The sequence below is a fragment of the Sturnus vulgaris genome, chromosome 1, assembly GCF_052056855.1.
Source record: "Sturnus vulgaris isolate bStuVul1 chromosome 1, bStuVul1.hap1, whole genome shotgun sequence".
In the NCBI taxonomy this organism is placed as follows: Eukaryota; Metazoa; Chordata; class Aves; order Passeriformes; family Sturnidae; genus Sturnus; species Sturnus vulgaris.
Window position 1 is genome coordinate 74,544,741 of NC_142243.1, and position 22,168 is coordinate 74,566,908.

The 22,168-nt window shown below is 38.1% G+C and overlaps 1 protein-coding gene across 1 annotated transcript in view; it reads right to left on the reverse strand.

The window, feature by feature from the left end:
* The window catches only part of GMDS (GDP-mannose 4,6-dehydratase), a 404,327-nt gene that overhangs the window by 324,042 nt on the left and 58,117 nt on the right, over nt 1-22,168 (reverse strand). Inside the window, exons 2-4 of the mRNA XM_014872447.2 lie at nt 19,812-19,856; nt 15,872-15,959; nt 12,296-12,405 (exon numbers count right to left, since the gene is read on the reverse strand). Coding sequence (XP_014727933.1) covers nt 12,296-12,405; nt 15,872-15,959; nt 19,812-19,856 — 243 coding nt within the window. The remainder of the gene's footprint in view (nt 1-12,295; nt 12,406-15,871; nt 15,960-19,811; nt 19,857-22,168) is intronic.

Below are 22,168 nucleotides of genomic sequence, written 5' to 3' on the forward strand. Positions count from 1 at the left end.
ATCAAAATGCACAACACCTAGAAATAGCTGAACAAAATCCAAGTATCAGAGTACAGTAACAAAAACCTGCAAGCATGAAATGTTCCCAAGCACTATAAAGAATCTCTGCCAGTGATGTGAGTCGCCTTCAGATCACACCTCGTGACAAGTCAATCAGTCCCATTTTTTTTTCCCCGTTAAAAGTACTGCAACCAGTTTCAGGAACATCTAGTAAATGAAAAAAAACCCAGACAAAACAAACTTGAAGTGTTTTAAAGAATTCCTTGCATAGTACTTTTGAAAAGAACTCTCATTTATCAGCTATTTACATAATGTATTGTTTCAATTAAGTTATAGCTTTTGAAATCTGCAGAAAAAATTATATACCTTTCTATTTCAGATAAAATTGCAAAGACTGCTACTGTAATTCAAGTTTAGACATGGAAGACACAACAGTATGGATCAGTATCACAAAAAAAAAAAGCATCTTATATTATCCTTTACACAACACAAATTTTATTCTATTTTTTTCCGTGGAATTGGGATTTTAGATAATGTGGATTTAGCAAACTAACTGAATCTTTTACTAGCTCCAAAAACGTAGCTATGCTGAATGTATGCAGTGTTTTCAGGAGCATTTTTTGAGCCTTGCAATTAAATTTTACTGCCCAGCTAACTAAATACATAGGTTGCATATGCCTTGTAATTAAAATACATCATTTCTGGTGGATGCTCTTTGCCACAGTGGAGTTCTAGAAACAAGTCAAAGGAAAAATATTACACCAATATAAAATTAGAAAAGCTCCACAGAACTCACAGCTTGTTACACAAACACACACAGAGCTTAAAAAAAATTCAGGAATATTAAGCATATTAAAATCTTTAAAGCAGTGCTTAAAGCTTCTAGCATCCTTTAATTTGTTTTTACATCCTTGTTTGATGCTGTAGTCTTTGTTCTGATGCTATGCCAGTGAAATTGCATCACCATGAAGAAACATTATGCAAGAATGTCTGGCTAAAATTAAAATGTTATTTCTCAGCATCACATACTTACAGGAAAAATGCAGTTCAAACATTCACAATTCAATTATGCTAGCCAATATATTTGGTAAATACTTAATGAAAAATAGGGTAATGGAAAGCTAGTATGCATAGTTAGGAAGATAAACCACCAGACTAATCCTGTTGCTCTAGCCAGTCTTTTGGAATCCAAGTCTATCACCAAAGATGCTCAGCACAGCTCCATTTCAAAAAGTTGGAGCGATAAAGACTAATTGAAATTGGGGGGCTCTTAATGTAAAAGGCAGACAGTACTGGATTTTTTTTTTAATTAAGCTTTTTCCAAATAATCAGCTATTACATAAAACATACTTAACCTCTAAAAAACAAGTTGCATGTTAGAGCGCAAACGCATGTCAAAATGTTCTCTCTCCAGATCTGAGTGTTTTGCACAAGCAGGGCTAAGTTCCTATGTTACAGTTCCTCAGCCTCTAAAGAAAACCAAGAAATTTCCTGAATATCTGTTTATTGCCTAATAAAACGTAACACAGCATCATCACAATAAGATTAAACTGCAGCAACAGTATTTAAACCATTCTGATTCTTAATTCCGATGGATTATCAATAAATACCAGACGTGTACTGTTTACAAAGCAAACAATCATCTCATTCTCAAGACACACTCAGTTAAGATACAATATTCTGTACAGGTTCTCTCATGTTGTTTGCTATAAAAATAAAAAATAACACACCACCAAGAGATCCTAAACATCCCAAAATGACAACTTTCACTTTTTTCTAACAGCAACATTTATTGACAAAAATGAAGTAGCAGGAAAAAAAAAGTCTCAATATGGTTCTGGAACTTATAAACAAATAATGTTTCCTTCTCCTTCAATTTCTAAAATGCTCAAGGAAAAAAAAAATCGAAATTTGTGCCCATGGTCTATTGTAACAGTGGAATTAATCTCTGTTCTGTCACTTCTGGCCACATAGCCATTCTAAATCATAGGGGTTCTGTGAGTTTGATTGTGCACGTCTCACTGCAACAGCTCTTTCATAGAAATGTTTTGTGTGATTTAGGTTTTTTCAATGCTGTTTTACACACTAAGAAAATAAATTACACCATTTTTTAACCGCAGAAAGTACTTTATTTCTCTTGTTTTGCATGTCTGTAACACCAAGAAGCTTTAAGACACACAGTCTATTTCATCCACAGATGAAGGAAGTCGAGAGGATATACATACATTTTTAAAGTTGCATAAACCACAAAGCCAAACTTACACAGAACAAAGAACAAATCTAGCATTACTCAGCAAGAAGACTGGAAACATGCACACACACATACACCCCGGCAGTTCTAATGAAACTAAAGGAAAAAAAAAAGAAATACTGCTTTGTTATGCAAATACACCATTTCAAAATTGAGAAAATTAAATGATGTCATTCAAGCTAATATCCTTGCCTCAATAGAAAAGTGGCAAGAGACAACAACAACCCTCCCTCCTCAGCAAACCCCTTGCAAACACTTCAATGAGGTTTGGCTTCAATAGCAGTCTGTAGCATTTAGCCTCAAGAAGAATTACCGAGAGAGTTTTGGAACTGCTTATTTTAAAAAGTTAGCATTTGTTCTGCCAACCTAATTCATCAAGACAATCAGTGCAATGCATGTACCACTGAGTAGTCACGGATTTTTTCATTGCTCCCATTTCTAGTGTTCAGAACATCAATTTAGTAAATGGTTTGTAAAAATATAAAAACACAACCATGTTATTTCTTCCAAGAATTTAATACGACTCCATGGAAGCATGTGCAGAGACACAAGGAAAAAAAAATTAAATTATATAGCAGATTCAATACTTAGCAAAAGAAAAAATGTATTAAAATAGCTTCATATTGTTACTCATCTAAAAAAATCACAAGCATTTCGTTAATTTCATAGCTTGATCCATGTTCATATAGCAGATATTGCATATAATTGTTATGCCTAGATTTTAAGAAAAATTGCCACTGCAAGAAATTAAATAATAATAAAATAAGCAAATTAATAAAAAAACCAAAACACACACACAGACACGCTCATTCATCTGCATGAGCAGTAATTTAAGCACAATGAAAAAGCTCCAGAAGTCAGAGCAATTATACTAACACTTTCCACAAGGTATGATCAACGATACTGAAAATCACCACCACTCTTGCAGACCTGTGTTAGCCTCCAGTATCAGTAAACTGCAGCAGCTAGAACACTTCAAAGTGAGTCAAATATAATTTTCTTTAAACCCGTAAAAAATAAATTACATGGTGGTTTGGGTTTCCTAATAGCTTGATGAAGAGGGTGGATGGATCACTAAAATATCAAATCAGGGGAAAAGAAATGTAATTATATGAGAAACAAGTTCTTATCAAAACAGAAACCTGCCAGATATCCCCAAGTTGCTGCAACAGTTTTTCAGGCAGCTGGGTTAAAAAGCACATTTACAGAAAGTAACTTAACGAGGTCTATCATAAATATAATCAGTAAAGCTAATGCTCAGCCAGGATGGTTGCACTCAGAGCTGTAAGAGAAATAAAGTATATTACAAAATAAAATAGCACCCCATATTGACTTTTCTATCCTTGACACAATTTCTACACGTCATACTATACTACTAATAACTTCTCAACTTCTTTTCTATCTTTCTCTATGATAAAATAGATTAAAATCTGAGGGCTTGAGCAATCATTGACATCAAAGCCTTCAATTCCACCTTTTATTTTGGGATTGCCCTACTCCAAAATTTTAGATGTAGATGAGCATACAACAAAATATGTTAATGCCTACGATGACTGCAGCTATTTTGCAGCCATTAATTTTGTACTTAATAAATACTAAGCAAAAACCCTGGTCTAGTTTTATTAATCAAACACTTCTAGGGACAGATCTGCAGTTTGACCCATTTTAATAGCAAATCTAATTTTGGGGATCAGAGCAGAACAGACTGCAGCTCTTTTCCTAAGAATGCTGACATTTAAGTAAACCTTACCAAAGAATGCTTGCCTGATTGAGGACTGACATTTCCTTTCTCTAACTCACTTAAATAAAACATAGGCTTTCTGGCCAACTCCTACAGTACCCCAAGGCAGCTGTATATCACTTTCAGTTGCAACTTGTGAATACTTTCTTTTTCTTTCTGTCTCTTTATTTTGACATGCATATTATGTTAGCTGATTTCAATCATGTTGCATGAGTGGATGACATACCTTAAAAGATTAAGTTTTGCCACCTGGGACTACTCCAGAAATTCAGTACTTTATAGCATCTCATACCCTTCTTCATCCTCTCTGCGCCTGCACTATCAATAGTAGCTTTCTTCCCTATTTTACGCCAAACGACAAGTCTTTCAAGGCTGCAGTTGATACAAGTCAGCTTGAAGTGTCATTCCCCCCCATTCCCATTCCAGGATGGAGCTGCTCCATTGTGTACAACGCTCTGCTGCCATCTATTTGACACAAGAAATACGACGCTGTGAATGCCACAGCTGGTTTTGCCTTCCCTTTCCCCCACCTTTCTCTTCCCTTGCAGCAACTGTTAGAAGAGAACTCTCAGGGAAGCTTTTGATCATTCCTCCCCGCTCATGCCCAGAAGCAGAAACCACTTCAGCAATTACTTTTGTACTAAAAAAATAAATAGCTACAATAACAGCAGAGATTTGGTTATTGCAAACAAAAGCACAATTATATGATATACCACTCTTTTCCAAAAAGGGAATCCAAGTTAACAAAATTCCATTTATAGGCCAACTCTAAATAAAATATACTTTAATGCAATTATTTTAAAATTTGCAATTTAATTATACAGCAGTAGAGCTCATTGAGGGTTTGACTTCAGCAGGTATCCAGACAGAACTGGGGCCATGGCACTGAATGAACATGGATTCACCAGCTGTCCCCCTTCACTACACCAGACTTAAAATTCAGAAGTCAGTTAGGAAGTAAAATCACAGAGCCTCAAAGTAGAAACCACACACAAAGCATGAGATGAAGGAGGTGGTACTTTACCCGTCATCAGGGTCACAAAGATAAACACCACTTCATTCATCACAGCATTCAGCCTGCTTTGTGTGCGACTGCACAAAACAAGAACAGCAGCTGAAAGAAGTCCGCAGTTTGCGTTTGTAAAATATCATGCAAGAGACACCCACTGAAGCCACAAAAAAAACTCCAAAGGCATCTGTAATCTTCAATTACAGATCCACGACAGTGTACATGCTGCTCTTTAAATACTAAACCATACTGGAAGGTCCTGTCTGAGGGCTCAGTCTGGTCCTTTTCACATCTCTGATTAAGTACTACTTTTTTTTTTTTTTTTTTTTTACGTGGCTGCTTTCCCAATACACTTAAGTAACATATTTGTAGGAATGTGTTGCAGCGTTTACCCTGGAAACGATTCATAAGATAAAACAACAAAATGAAAGACTAAAAAAGTGCAAGCGTTTCACAGGAATTATGAATAATGTCACTGTGGTCTCCAAAAAGCATATGAACTCTCGTGTACTTTTCTATAGAGAAGGAATGAACACCTTAGTTCAGAGCAAGAGTAGGGAGAACAGGAGGGGCTTTGTTGCTGTAGGGAGGGCACAGGTAAGGAGAAAATGAGAGATGTGGAATAGGGCAGCACAGAGGCAATACCTTCTGCAGCAGAAGTCAAAAGAGTTCTTCTCATAACATACATAATTTAACAGTAGTTAAAATATACCCATAAACATAATGCCTTAATTTTCTAATTGGTATTAACATAAATAGTACTTGGTTTGGGGAGCAATTTGTTAATGCTCGTATTTGCTAATAAATATTATTACCACTGGGTGCATTATTTCATTGTTCTTTTTATGTATTCATAGCCTTTGCAGCTATAATACATATAGTTAACTATTAAAGTTAATCTGTTTAATAAAATTAATAGTTGCACTAAGTTCTTTACTAACACTTGCTTTTAAACCTATGTAGTCTGACAATATAAGCTGCAATTACAGGATTGTATAAAGTTGCCATAAATATTTAGCGGACCAAGTGAAGAGACATATATAACTCCAATTGCTAACTATTACTGGAATTATCTTTTCTTCCAGGCCACACAGAATCTGTTTGAACAGGTACTGCACATATTATATGAAAAGCATTGCCCAAAATATTTCAAGTGTAAAGCTACCTAAAACACTCAAAAGGAATTAGATTAGGTAAAGAGTTTAGGGTACACACAGCAAACCAACACACATATAAGCATTCAAAAGGAATCACTTGAGAGGCTTACTCTGCCCTCTGGTGCACTCCATCTCACAAGGACACAGCATCCTGCACAAAACTCAGGAAAGCATCTGAACAACTGCAACAGTCTGAAGCTGAAGCAATTAAAAGGGTGTGCTGAGCTAAATGAAGACAGTTCAGCACCTCACAAGATGGGTAATACCAACATGAGCAAAAGCAGGATAGAAGGTAGCCCAGCTAGTTTTTATTCCTTTTTATTTACAGCAGAGAGCCTAATTGTCCTGGCTAAGGACCAAGAACCCACCATCTAAAGCCCTGTACAAATACAGTATTTGCTTGTTAGCACAACAATTTCCCAGTGAGGTTGTGTTCCCAAAGCTGGTGTTATGAGCTGCCACCACCAGTAAACAGATGACAGGAGACTGACAGGACTGAGCACACCCCAGAACCACAGCGGGCTCCTACACCCATCAGGGGCATGCTAGGGCAGAAGGCTCTACATTTATAGCCTGATAGCAAAAATCAGGTTTGGAAATTCAACTTTCAGCTAACAAATTGAACAGCCACACACACTAAATTAGAAGGTATTTGATATCATATTGAGACCATAACATTCTATAAAGCATAGCTATAAAATTCTCTAATGACATAAAATTGAAGTCTGTTAGGCGTGTTTTTTCCTATGAATAAGTTGTACTACATCTCTTCATAGTACTGCTAATATTCTTGAAAATTAACTAGACTAGATCTTGTTACACTGAACAGCCAAAATCTTTCTCCTATAGAACATACCAAAAATACATTTGTTTCCTCAGAGGCTGTGTGCTTCTGTGACGTTCATAAGAAGCTTAAAGCTCATACAACAATAAAACAGCATACTGAATTATAAGAACCACAAGCTACAGTACATAATCCATGAATAAGGCAATTATAAGCCTTGCAACTAGCCGAATACTGGGAAAGCTTTACAATTAATTATTTGATTTATTTAGCCTACAGTTTCATATAAGGAATATTGTATTAATGAAAAAAATGTTTAAAAAGTCGAAGTGCCCAACAATAACCACCAGTTTTTGCCATGAGAAAGGATTGCAGGATCAGAACCAAACTGTGTACATACAGCTAGCACGTAAAAACAGAAATAGCATCATTAAGATTTACTTGTTCATGATATTTATGTGTGATAAAAAAAACCCATCCAACAAATTAGAGAGGAGTATTCCTGTTTAATGGACCATACTACTAAAACATATCTCCAGTGCAAAGGAATTATTTTCAGAATTAATACATCAAATTACAATGACAGCAATCATAAGGAGCTATTTTGCTTCAGTGTTACTGAGATACTTAGAACTAAGGAAATCCAAACCAAAGAGTTTCCAACATCAGGAGCTTTAATAGAGAGCTTTTTCTGTAAGGAATGCACACTCCCAAACCTGGCTATTGAACAGCATGAGACTTTAAAAGGATGCCAGAGCTCTGCAATCAGGAGACTTCAGTACTCAGTTCCATGCTAAGTTATTTAGTGCCTTGACTTTCCTCATAGCTAAGCACTCACTGTGCACGTGCAGTGAAAGTGTCTTCTTCGTGTGAAACTGCCTCAGAACAACACCATCCTCTCCAACAAAGACTTTGTCAGAGATGACTTTCAGCTATACTACCTGCATAGATAGAAAAGCAATGGGGGAAGAGTACTGCCCCTACGACATCACTGATAAAACCTGCAGGATAAAGTGAGCAATATATAGTTTTAGTTATCAGGTTAACTTGTGTACTAAACAGGAGGATGCCAGCTTCCATGCCATGACCCAAACACTACCTTCTTCACTACGAAGTTGCACAGCACCGTCTCCTCCCCCCAGCAATCATCACAACCACAATTACAACTGCAGGAAGAAGCATTCCATAGAAGACTGTGATAGGCAATGAAAAAGATGGCCTCTTTCCCATATGGTCATATACCTCAGACTGCAAGGAGTCTGGGGATGCAAACAGGCTTGACAATGTGATGCAGTAACACTTTTTTCAGGTAAGCTAAGAAAGCTCGTTCTCATATACCCTGCTCCTCATGGGTGAAGTTTACCATCCTGCTATCTGTTATGGGGATAACAGGTGCAAGCCAGAAGGCTTCTGGAGGGCATTGATAACCTGACATGGGTGACTGAACAGTTCACAGGGAGAAATGCTGTGAACAGACAATTCTTACAGTCAAGGAAGAACTGGTCAGTGATAGTCTTAGCCCACAAAGAGAAGCTGAAAGAGCTGGGGTTGTTTTGCCTGAAGAAGGCTCAGAGGGTGATCTCCCTGATGTTTTATCTGAGAACAGAATGGAAAAGGATGATTAAGGCAGACTCTTCTCAGTGGTATAAAGCAAGAGGAGGTGAGGCAATGGTCAATAATTTCCTGAATAGAGGAAACATACCATTTAAAAATATGAAAATTTATGGTGGTGTGTGCTGGTTTTTTACTGTAAGAGTAAACAGGTGAGGAAACACGTTGCTCAGGGAGGTTGTGGGGTCTCCTTCCTGCTTAACACTGGACTGAACAAAGTTCTTTGTAACCTGATCTAGATAACTCCACTTTGAGTAACGGGGTTGGACTAGACTCTCTCCAGAGGTCCCTTCTGACCTTCAACTTTCCTGCAACTCTGTTGGAATTATATAATGTAAACTTTTGCTTATCTACTTCAAGATTCCCCTCTCTGTAGATATTCCATTTTCCCACCAACCTGCATCCAACTACAGGTTCAGGACGCAGCAAGAGACATGGATGAGCACAGGCTTTTGCATAAATTGGGATTTTCCTCCCTGGGCTCTGAAGACCTATGCATTACAGCTAAATTGGGCCAGGCTATTTAATACTACTAGGACAGCAAGCCATAAATCCAGCCCAGAGTTTAACTGCTCAGATACCTTGCTTTTAGCACTTGAAACTTTTTCAGTGTATCTTTTACTGAGGTTACACTGCCTTTTAGATTCCGAAATTTGTCAAAAAATACTTGCCAGCTTCATTAGCTCAGTATAACCCAAAACAAACAAACTTTTACAGTGTGGTCAAATACTGATGTGATCATCTGTCCTTCAAGAAAAAATAGTTACAGCTTTATATCTTCGTGTGTGCCTCCTCTGAAAGACTCTGCAAAAAGAGACATTTACATCATTTTAGGCAACCTACATTTGGATAATTGATTTTGAAGACATTCAGAGGGAGATGAATATAGAGTTATGGATAACAGAATTTGGATTAAGCTATCTGCATGCTGCTATACATTATTCAGAATCAATATACTGTAAACGCCCATAAAATCAAATTAAATGCAAAACAAAACATGGTCGGCTCACCAGATTCCCAGAGAACTACAATTTAAAGGAAGAGGACATATAAAGACTGGATAGAGAAAATGAGGCTGAACTGTTTATTTAGTAGCCATGAAGTGAATGTGCTACTGTTTTCTGAGCATCCCATGGTGAAGCCACAGTGCACAGAGCTAATCCCTGTTTGTCACCAAAACAGACAGGAATGCACACTGGATAATTTGTTCCTACTGATGATATCATTCTGTTAAGTTTACTGTTTTTAATAAGGAACAAGTTTCAGTCTTCTCTCACTTTCTTCCACGTACAAGATCAGATCAGCCTCACAGTGACCTACTTTATGAGTCACAGTCCTCACTATTTATGAGTCAGAAAAACGTCTTCTCTGACAGTATTTCCCAGACTACTGTGGGTTCATTCCAAGAACCAATTTCATCTTCATTGGTTTCCTACAGGAAACCAGACCAACTTCCTATGATTTTATTTTCCTTCATTTCAGCATGGCTCACATAAACTAACTGGAAGTGAGAGTGATAGAAAACTTTATTCTGCATAAACACAAGCCAATACAAACACCACCAAAAAAATCCTGAAGACGTCACCGGTTCAAAGTGACCAGAATGTGAAGCAAGCTAAGATTAGAAGTTCTTTTCCCTCCTTCCCCAAACATGATGCACACAAGCAGACCCAGTAAGTTTATATAACCACAGTCCAATGCTAACAGCTGTTTAGGTGTCTGGTGAAGACATTCACCTGAACAGATGGCCACGTTCTACTGTCTCTCTTTCAACACTGGGAATTGTTTTAAAATGCTAAGCACTCTTAGACTGTTTTTAAGTTCTACTAACAACATAGTAAAGCTGCCCGACCACCTCAGTCAACAGACTCAGGGTGCTTACCTTCTCTCCTCAATTGCAACAGCAGAAGTACTACTGGAGATGCTAGGAAGCAAGCAGGCCTTGAAGAAGTTCATCTAGACTTCCCATAGGACTGCTAACATTGCCTAAGTATCAGCCTGCTGCATCCAGGTCAGCTTCTAATAGAGCCATTTTCATTGTCCTCCAGGACATTAGGACATGAGATTTCCAAAAGCCAAGAGTCAGCACCAGATTTGCATTAGCTCAGAATCACAGAGTGGTCTGAGCTGGAAGGGACCTAGAAGCATCAAGTCCAACTCTTAAGTGAATGGCCCATATGGGAATCAAACCCACAACCTTGGCATTATTAGCCCCATGCTCCAATCAACTGAGCTAATCATGCAGTGAGACATTTGAGAAATAACCCTTCCCATAACTCATGGCAGAATCATCTCAGAATCTATAGCAGCAGCACAAGCACCACTATCACCCCTTCATGCCTCCCAGTGCTGTGACCAAGGTGTTGCAGCTGCAGCAGGCACCTGGAGATCATAGCTTGGTACTAACGTTCTAGTCCCAAATTAAGTGGGACAGGTAATTCCCACAGAGATTGCTACACAGTGAACCAGTTCAAGAAAAGGGATGCTGGGACACCTAGCTGTGGACTGCAAATACCCAGCATAATTTGCTGGCTCAGATTTCACTCTGCAAAGCAGCAGTTCAGTTATCTTCTGGACCATCTTCTGCTCTTGGACTCATATAGCCCTATTGTTATTCTGCTGTATGTGAGCTAATAAACCAGACCCATGTTAACACAGTTAATTCAATCATGCAAGCAAATTAAAAGCAGAATTATTCTCATTTCGTGTCTGTATTCTGGTGTGTGTTGTCAATAACTGCAGTCTTTCAATGTGATTTCCTCTTGCTGTGTTTCAAGGGCTACAGTGAGAGGAACAACACACACTGCTTTCTCTGGGAAAACTTACTTAGAAAACTAAAGCAAAACTCATTTTCAGGAGGCTTAAATACTCCTTCACTTCTCACCTCAAGAGAAGCCAGGGAATATTATTACTTTAGAATGCTTACACATTGCACACAATAAGGACAGGACATATGACTGACGTACAATTTATTTTAATGACAACTTGCTACCTGGACATCTGCTTCAGCTTGTAATCACGAGGCATGAATGAGGATTTTGCAAGTAAATAGTGGCCACTTGTTAGTAAACTGAGCTTTTACAGCAGTGTAGGTTAATAAACGTAAACCACAAAGTTATTGCCTCTACTTTTAATTTTCCATCCTTTTGATGCAGCAGTATTTGTCAGGGTCAAATTACTAGTTTTTAATGACCCCTTTTTATTCCAGTTTCTCTAACTTGATTTTTTGTAACCAAAAGCCCAAAAGTGTTGTAATACTGCAGGTAGTAACAGGGCTGTTTTCTCTGTTTGTAGGTCAGTATTTCAAAGAGTATCACCTGCATGAAAACTGGTATAGGAGTAGACTTTATAGAAATGATGCATTCTGATATATGTAATGATTTTAAACCAACCAAATAATTTTCTTTTAAGTACTGCTTGGTCTAAGAACACTGCATAATTTCTCAGCTAGGACTGATTTGCAGCAAAGTCTACAGCAAAAGTTGTTTCACGTGGCAGAAAAAACAGATTTTTAAACATACAGATTTTGTTGACAACGACGATTTAAGCTCTATTCTTCTGACATGCAGTAATTTAGCATCGCAGCAAACATGACTGTCTTGACTGAAGGCAGTGTTTACCCAATGACATTAACAGTTGTTAAAACGCTTATAAATGCTGCAGTCTAAAATCACCAAGGTAATATACCAACACCACCACCACCACCCATTCACAATTCTCAGTGCTAGAGAAGTTTACTCACCTTGACATGGCTCTGAGCTCCCAGATTGTAAATCTCAGAAGGTTTGACTTCATTAATGATCTTCACCAGGCAGGTGCTGTCTGTGAGATCTCCATAGTGCAGCTTCATGTCTTCAGAGTTTAAGAACACAGAGTTAATACACTTTAATCTTGGAACAAGATTGCATTCTTGGTCCATATCCTATTTCAGGTCAAGATCTGAGTAAACATTTATTGGAAAAAGTCAAGAGATCACCAGCTAAACTTGGTTTTGCTTGGTTTTTTTCTCCCCTGCTTTAACCACAAAATACATTTCCCCATAGGAGTAATGAATAGCATTTCAGATTATTTTTTCAATAATCTTATTTATCTAGCAACATTTATATCATTTGTTTAATAGCTTACACTTTATTTTCCCATGTTGTACAAATAAGTTCAATGTCAGATATAGAACGCCAGTCACAAAAATAGGGCATTTTTTAGTTTGGGCTTCCAATCTATCTTTCACTCATAAATGTTTTAATAACTTCTAACTTCAATGGCTTTTTTCTCTTCCCCAAAATGTTGCATGCATTTCAGTTTCGCACTGTGACTAATTTCACAACACAACAAAAATGTCTAAAGTTCTACTAGATGAGCATTTAGATAACATTAAAGCACAACCTGCTGCATTTGTTATTATTGCTTGTCCATTTAAAAAAAATACAGATGCACACTGGAAGGGAATTTAAGAGAACAATTTAACTGTCAGTAAAACATGGTTTGTGATACTATGCATCAAAATCTCAAAATTGGTTAGATACAGACATTAATTATCCTTTTCAGACTTGAGTTTCTTTCTAAATTTTGAGTAAAAAAGTAGGTAAGAGCATGAAACCAGCTCATGTCAAATTTTAAAGAGGAAGTTGCAATGGTTTACCAAGTTGTCCTTGTTTTCAGACTCAAGAAGATATTGCAAAAGTAAAATCCACAAATCAGATCTCCTTTTAGGTCTTATTTGAAATAAAATTGAAAAAAATCAAACAACCACACTGCTATTTACAGATCTTTCCAATACAAAGTTGTAACTATGATGAATTAGCTGTTTATATTTACTTGCCATATTTATATAGATTTTCATTTGATGTTTATGACCTTAAGTTGGTATTTTTTTTTTTTTTAGTCCTGACATACCAGGCTTATTACTAGAGATATGAATCCACAGTACATTTTTAACTGCTGCTAAGATGGATACATAAAGTTTGTTATTATTTACGCTGATTTCACTTCTTTTTTTGTCTTCTTTTTTAATGTATAAAACAGCAAGTAAGTTAACAGATCACACAGTTCTGACATGTTCAGCCCTGTACATTCCCATAAAACAGGTGCATGAGGTTCTTCAGGTTGATGAAGTAATACAGCCATGGTACATTCTAGAAATTTCTTTTCACATCCACATCAGTTGAAAAGGACATTCATTCTGAAGAGACTTCAGACCCAGCTAAAGCTGTGGCTAACAGGTAATACTAGGCAGGAAAGAGGTGTCAGAGCCTGTTCCTCATCCTACACCAAAGACATGCAGTCCTGCCACAACCCCAAGGCCAGAAAATAGTTTCAGGGGAAGGTGGGCTGCCAGCTTGGCTGACCCAGGAAACAAGACACCAGCCCACCATTACCATAAATGTAATGCTCTCAAGGAGAGTGTTTATTTTGGTCCACCATCAAGTCTTCAAAGCTTCTGGTCCAAATGGCCTTTCTGAAGGAGAGCAGAGAACGAAGCTATATTTCCTCCTGACCCATAAAAAAGAGGGTGTTTCAAGAGTGAAAAGCTAAGTGGAAAGACTTAATAGAAAATGGGGTGTATTTGGTGCACAGATCCACAAATGCAGATCAAATGTCAGAACCTTTGGGCTTTAGTAATATTATCCATATTAACCTCCTTAGCAAGCAACAGCTGGTGGCCTTGCTCTAGGATGCACCTTGTCTTCCTTCCTGTGCTCCCTACTTTTTCATACAAAGAGGTTCACTGTCTATGAAAAGCACTGTCTTGCAACATGCAATCGATTCCTCATGAGAAAAGCACACATGGCAAAGATAAAATTGGAGTTTCCTCACATCAACCACTATTGCTTCCTCCAGCACTGCCTGGAAACCCATTGTTTTCAAACAATTTCCATGGAGCAGCCTTTCCTGAGATTCCAAGTTCAATTCCTTCTCCTCCCGTTCATATGGTTACATTCTTCAGTTACAGGAAAATGAGATAAGAAGTGAAAAATATTCATGTCTACTTTCTCTTTTCTTCCTTCCATCTCTTTCCTTGAATGTTTCTATGTGCATTTGTTGTGATCTACATTGTCTTCTCAAATCACTTTTCTTAACCACAAGATGGTCCTCACAATGCACAGGTTCCTGTCTGATTTAATTTTCTTCATTCTACTTTGTGACCCAAGAATGCAAGTCATGGGAAACAGTTCTTACATTGTTCTTGACAGAAAAACACAGGTTTGAGTATTCTTCACAAAGATATTTTGTTCAATTCTACCCCTCTCTTAATCAGATACTTTAATGAGCCGTCTACAGTAAGTAGCAACTAATCAGAGCAATGCTATGTCAGAAATTAAACATTTCTGAAATAAAAACTACAAGCAAAGACCAAAGGAAATGTATAAGTTGCACAATATATTAAACTTGATAAAATTAGGCTCTGTTTAACCATGACATGAAGGAGACTTCAAAGATGTGATTTTTTTACACCATGGAGATACTTGTTAACACCACCTTAAACTGCACTGCTTAGGACAGCTTGCACAACTCCACAAAATAGTCAGAGCATGGAGAACTGTGTTCTTGTTAAAGTGTTCAACACTTCTGCTGAACTGGAGCCATGCAATGTTTGAGCTGTTTCTCATTAAGAGACCAATTAACTTCTTTTAAGATAAAATAAACAATTTTTTGCCATTACTAAAGATAATAATTTCAACTTTCCAGATAATCATTGGTAACAGAGAATACAGAAAATTGTCAGGAAATTTCCAAGAGCAATGCCTTTCATTCAGGTAAAGCAGGTACTCCCTTCCTTGGATGCAAGAATTCAGAGGGCCCATCCAAAGATTAATTCTTCCTGTCATCAATAAGAACTGATCATGTCTTATTCATGCTCTCATACAGGCTCTTTCCAAACTTTCACCTCCAGCAGACACCATGGAGCTCATGAGGAAACACAAGTGGAGCACTTAAGATAACTACCACAAAAAACTCCATATTTACTTATTCTGAAATCTCAGTATTTTTAACTTCACATGGCATTTTCCAGGCCCAGCCATTTTCTAACTGCTACTGCCCAGCTATTTCTGAACCGTGGCAGCATTTCTACACAACACAAAGTGCTTTCCTGGGTCCTTCTCATATTTTCCACTTTTAAAAACTCAAGAGTATCCATATTTCATGCCACATCTTCAGAGAAAAATGGTCATTTTTCTTTCTGAGATGGAGCAGCTAGGTAACATTTAGCAGAAGAAAACTCAATTCCCTTCCTGTTCCCAGGGATCTTTCTCCACCAAACACACAGCCCAGAATAAATACAACATATACCACGTTAAATACAAAAGCAAAGTCTTACTTCCTTCAATGTGAGCCTGGGGGTTCTTATAGAGATGTTCAATCCGGCCTGTATTAAAAGAACTGGACCGACGAACAATGCCATGCACCTGGGGATTGAACAAGGAAAAACAAAAAAATGGTAAACATTAAGAGGAAAGTGTTCATTACCATCACTCAAAATTCTGGTGTACATGGGCCTAACTCTTTTATCAGGTCTCATCTCTATTCCTAAAGATAGACAGTTATCCAATTCACAAACATGACACTGGGAGATGAGGTCAGGTGCTGTCATATTTACTTTACCCCCGTGTGGTTTCCCCTTCTCCCTTGTTGACACGCCCAAACATCACACGTAGTACAGAAAACACACTGAATTGCCCCAGAGCATCATTTCCAAGTGAGCGAGGCTTGACAACATTACTGGAGTTGGAGAAGCAATGTGTGAATGCCAAGAAAACCACTGCACTTTGGCTGTAGAGAAGTCTTTCTGGAGGCAGAGACAGGCATAAAAAAGCAGCAGCAGGAGATGGCAAGGACAGAGTTGGCAGAGAGGAGAGAAGGGGAAAAAGAAAGGAGACAAGAGGAAGGAAAGAATAGCAGCTGCAAGGCCCAAATGTATTTTTAAAATGAGCTGTCATTCACTTTCTGAGGTGCTGGAAGAACAGCCAGTGCTGTTTTGTAGACCTCATGAGTCACTGTTGTCCAGTGGGTTGCAAGAGACACAGACAAGCCTAAGGCTGAAACCCAGGCTGGGAATTTCCTTTAACCTGCCACGATAAATAAGCTGGTGAAAAAAAGCTACACTGGTCCTGACTGACATTAAAGAAAAGACTGTTTGTGCCTAATATATTAGAGAAATTTTTCAAACATTGACCCTATTTCCTCCTGTCCTGTAAGACAGCCCCATGATGGCTGCTGCCAAAATTCATGTTAGCTTTGGTTTCCAACTACAGAGGTTGTGCTTGCACAAATGAAATCAAGCTTAAGCATCTGACTGTCCTCCACCTCTCCCTGGCTTTTATTTCTGAAAGTGATCCATTTGTACCTCAACACATCCTGGACTTGATTTGTTGAGGGCATCCCTTTATTCTCCCACTTGATGTTAACTTGTGAGAATATAGAAGCAGGAACAGGCAGTGTTAAGAGTTTTGGTTTTGTTTGGGGATTTTTGTTTTACATATAACACAAGCTGTGGTTATTGACAAAAAAAGCGTTTTTCATTTGATTTAAGTCCAAAATTTAACCAAGTAAAAAAGTGCACACAATTGCAGGTTGAGACCAGTTTGCTGATTTAAGAATGACATTTTGGTGGCACAATTTAAAAGAGCTCAATAACTTCATTTTGACAACTTACAGGTCCAAATTTATGACGCCAATTTCCTTGCAGAAAATCTCTTGTGTGTCCCGTCACATTGCTCACAACATACCATGTTCTACAATTCAAACTAAATTTTCCACAACTGAATAAAACATCTGCACTTTCAGGATCAATGAGGCACTGAGAAACGTGACCCCCTCAAAATAAATTTCTGTTAAATAATGCATTTATGAAGATACATTACAAAAATCATATAATTAAAAGCCTTATCAAAATAATTCTCTATAGATTGTGTGGGTAATTTATAGGGACATCAAGTATAGAGAGAAACACTTTCAAAAGAAGACATTTTCTTCATAACTTCACTTTGACAATAACTTCACTTTCATAAATGAAGCTGATAATATTTTGAGTACTCAAACATTACTTTGCTGAGCAAAATATCAGACTTTGCAGTTTTAATGTAACTGATTATTCTGAAGGAAGCAAACTGAGTTGCTCAACACAGGAGGTTTAGATTAAATATTAGGAAAAGAATTATTCATGGAAAGGGTTGTCAAGAACTGGAACAGGCTGCTGAGAGAACCTATAGGTATTTAAGAGACAAGTAGATCTGGCATTTAGGGAGATAATTTAGTGGTGGACTTGACAGTGTTGGGTTAACAATTGGACTGGATGATCTTGGAGGTCATTTCCAACCTGAACTAAACTATTCTGTGATTCTTCTAGCAAAATTAAATACTTTGGCTTAAAAGTCTGATGAGAGACTTCTTGAGCACTCAGTTATCTATCTCTGAATTAAGTCTAGCTGAAATTCATGTTCATCTGAATGGCTGACCAATAAGTCAAATCTTGCCAGCTCAAAAGCTTGATGAAAGATTGGCCTTGCAAGAGCTTTGTCTCTGCTCATGACTGTGATACAAACTTTTGACCAACGAGATGTGCTAAATGCAACCTTCCCAGGACTTCAAAAGATTCAGTAAACAGACAAATCCAGAGAGCCTGTTACATCCAGCAATAACAAAAAAGTGAACCCTGCTTTTTTATTTCCTTTTTCACCCACTCCTTATTCTGGTATGCACATACAAGAGCAAGAAACCAGCCAAATGCTTAATCCCTGACAGCAATGTTACCGTAAGAAAACTGATGAAAGGTACCATTGTCTGCGTGGGACAAGTGAAATGCAAACTCTGTGACAGGTCAAAATGTGTCCAAACTGGTTAATCTAGTGAAGAATGTATCAGTGGATTTTTCGCAACAGAGCCAGATCTTCAAACACATAAAAAAAACAAAAAGTGAAATGGAGCACCTCAATTAGGGAGGCAATATGTCTGCTTGTGTTCAGTTATTTAGGAACAGAGGTTTCTAAATGGGAACATAGGAAAGAATTCCAATACGTTGATGGAGAACTGAAGACCAGAAAGAAAAAACCCTACTCAATTATAGTAATCTTTGTATTGTTGAAGGAGTTATATTGCATTTGCTGTTGCCATCTTCCTTGTGGACTATGGGAGAATATGTCCTTTGCCTTCAAAGTAATAAAAGCAACCACAATGACATCTCTCATCCCCAAACAGAATGGAGAAATAGTAAAAAATAATCCATTTACAACACTGAAAAACCAATTTCAATAAGCAAATTAATCAAAAGAAAAGATGGAATACGCAAGGCAAGATTATCCTGGTACAAAAAGTATGGGAAGCACAGACTGGCTGAGATTTTTCACTAAACTATGAAGCAGTATTACAACAGAAGTAATAACATTCAATATTAAAACAAGCACTAACTTTTACTAAACCCCCCAAAAATACTACATTGTCGGGAGATTAATTTGACCACCCCATTTCCTTCCATTATCACACATTTTAGAAGCATCTTGTATGACCCAGAAGCCAAATAATCTTACACTTATGCCCACATCAGTTCAAACCCCTCAAATCATACCATAACAATAGCAACAATGTGATTGTTGCTTTGCTGGACCACAAGAAAAGTGATTTTTTTCCAGGGAAAATTATGCAGCAAGAAGGAATCAGACTCCCTTTATTTCAAGAAAGAAGTAAGCAAAACTCATGTGCTAAGCAATAATTGATTAATCCAAGAGAAAAGGTAGAGAGCAACTGCACCAAACTTGTTCAACTTGTTTGGGGTTTGTTGTTTGGGTTTTGTTTTAAGGTTTGTTTTTTCTTTTTGAACAGAGAAAGCAAAATGCAAGGTTTTCACTGCTGAAATATAACTGCCAAAATAAAATGGCTGTTACTGTGGAGAGAGAGAGGTGGGGAATGAGAAAGAACAAGGGATGCTTATTCCTTTATGTGGTACATTGCATCATAAATTATTCCCTAATTCCTTACAGTTTTGGCTCACACGGGTCACTGCTTATCTGAGCTGGCGGGAAACATGCAAAGCAGCTATACCCCGAGGAGAAGAGGGAATCCACCAGTGGACATTAGATGATAAATAGTACAATAACCTGGCACGATTACAGGCCATGCTGCACATTCCTCTGTGGAGTTTTGATTTGTTATCTAGGACTGGAGTGGAAAACATACACAGAGAAGGACAGAAGCAGAGGAAGCGGGCTGGGGCTGCAGCATCCAAACGATTCCATCAGCCTGCAGCCAGTCACCGAGTCACTCACCTCATAGCCCTTTTCCAACAGGAACTCAGCCAAGTACGATCCATCCTGCGAAGAGCAAGATAGAGGAAAAGGTTAGAAACACACTGAATGGGCCTGGGAGATCTGGACTGCTCAAGGTCGCTAAAGAGGGAAGAAAAAACTTGTAGTGAGTAGACTGGGTAACAAGCCTATACTTTGATTTCTCCAGATTCATACACCGACCTAAAAATACTACAGACTCTCTTTAGTTAATTTTAGACTATGAAGCAGTATATTTTAAGATAACTTGCTTACAGATGCTGGCTGAGAACTCCCATCTCTTGAATCCCTTCCCAAGTTCCATTATAAAGTGCCTGGGGACTATCCTTCCAAAATATCCTAACCACGGTCACTGAATTTGAACTATTTTGGAGATAGGGAAGGAAAAACACATTAAAAAAAATAAAATAGTACAAGCTGGGCATTCTCTGCAAACCAGTGTGGCTCTGTAGCACCTTGTCACTCTGGCGTCTCCCTTGCCCAGGCGCTCTTTCTACAAAGGCTTCTGAAGGCAGCCATAATTCTGCCATGCCTGATCTACTGGGTTTTCAAAAACATCCCTAGCACACCTTATATTTTAACTACACAATAAAAGCCATTTTCAAATTTTAAATATATGCCATTGAAGGTTGAGAATTCAGGTCATTTAATTTCAGGGATTTTTCTTTTTTTTATTCTCTGAAATTCTTGTCAAACTTAAATTATTAAGCTCCTCGAAAGCAAATATGTTAAAACATGTGCTAACACAAGTTTTCCTGAAATAAGAGGATTCTCCTGGCCTGACTATTGCCAGGATTAGCAAAACCAGTAAGTCATAACACCTCTATAAATGTGTACACACCATCACAAACCCAGCAAAGTTAACCCCTCCAAAAAAGTTCTCACTAACCAATTCAGTTATTACCCATGCCCAAAGTCTGCAGCTTTCACTGACTTATTGAATTGCTTCTTCCTTTAATATGTGAATGTATTCTCAGACCCAAATGACTTGCTACAAAAAGATCATAAAACTAGTGAGATGCCACCTACGCTTACAGGTTTAAACTTTGTTATGTGAATCTGCTCTGTCATAATCATGGCCAGAGACATCTCTCGCTGATCATCCCTTAAAAGCATGTTGCTCCCGAGAAAATACTTCTTTTTACCTCATATTAAATGAATTGCTTTTGCCTCAGAGAGCCTAAGAAGAAGAACACACTAAAATAAGAAATTTTAGATGCACTAGGAGACCCTACGGGAGCAGGAGTGCCAAGGGAAATTGCTTACAGCATGGATGGCAAAATCCTGGATATGTATATGCAAAATAGCACAAGGAGTACATTGTACAAGGAGCACATTGCTCTATGTTTCAAAGCGCAGCATTAGAAAAGGAATTACTTCATGGTATAAATGCTTCATAAAGTCTCACACAGTCTAGAAGGGCTTGAAACCAAGAAAGATGGAAGCTGAAACTTTCTCCCACTACACATACAGGTGGTGCACAGATCTTCACAGGGCTCTGTAGCCCTGTAATAGCAGTCCATGACACCGGTTCAGGATCAATTCAAAGAATATTTGATAGAAAAATCTGGGTGCAAAGGGGGAAGATGACAGTTGCTCTTAATGCTTTTGTTATCTTTTTCATTAGCAATTCCTCCAGGATTTAGCAGAGAGGGGAAAACTTCCTAGTTCTCCTTGGTTGCTCAGTCCACTACAACATGAAATTACAAATAAAATTTTAAAAGGAGGTGAAAGTGGAAGACCCAGAGAGTGCAAAGGAGATGAAAAAAGAAAGGCTGCGATTACTTAGGAAGTTGATGGGAAACAGACTTAACTAGGATTGAACCCTGTCAATAAGGTCTTGTTCTTCTCACCCAGGCCATTGCTCAAAGTTTCCAGTCGCCCTGGAACATTTTGAACCAGCAGTGGCACTTGCTTCCTCTGCGCTTCCTTTCCAGGTCTATCAAGTGATAGGGCAGGGCTTTACAATGAGTGGGAAACAGGCAGCAAGTGTGAAAGCTCCTGCTTTCTGGCTCTGGCACAGCACAGCAGATTTAGCGCGGGGCAGTGCAGATGCGCGCTGTCCTGTGCCGCGATACCCTATCGCACCCGGCCCCAGGGCTCACGCTTCCCTTCCTCCTCTTTTCCCTACAGCAGCCTGTCAGCAGGAATGGCTAACACAACAGCCACCACAGCCTCAAAGAATTTGCAGCTGGTAAGGACAGCACAGTTTCCATCTTCTCCTAATGAGGTCAGGGAGCAAGTAATAAGTAAGCTTTGTAAAGTCATTTAAACCTTTAGCCATAAGAGACTATCACACATATAAATTTTATTACCAAAGCTATTGCTTTGCACTTATA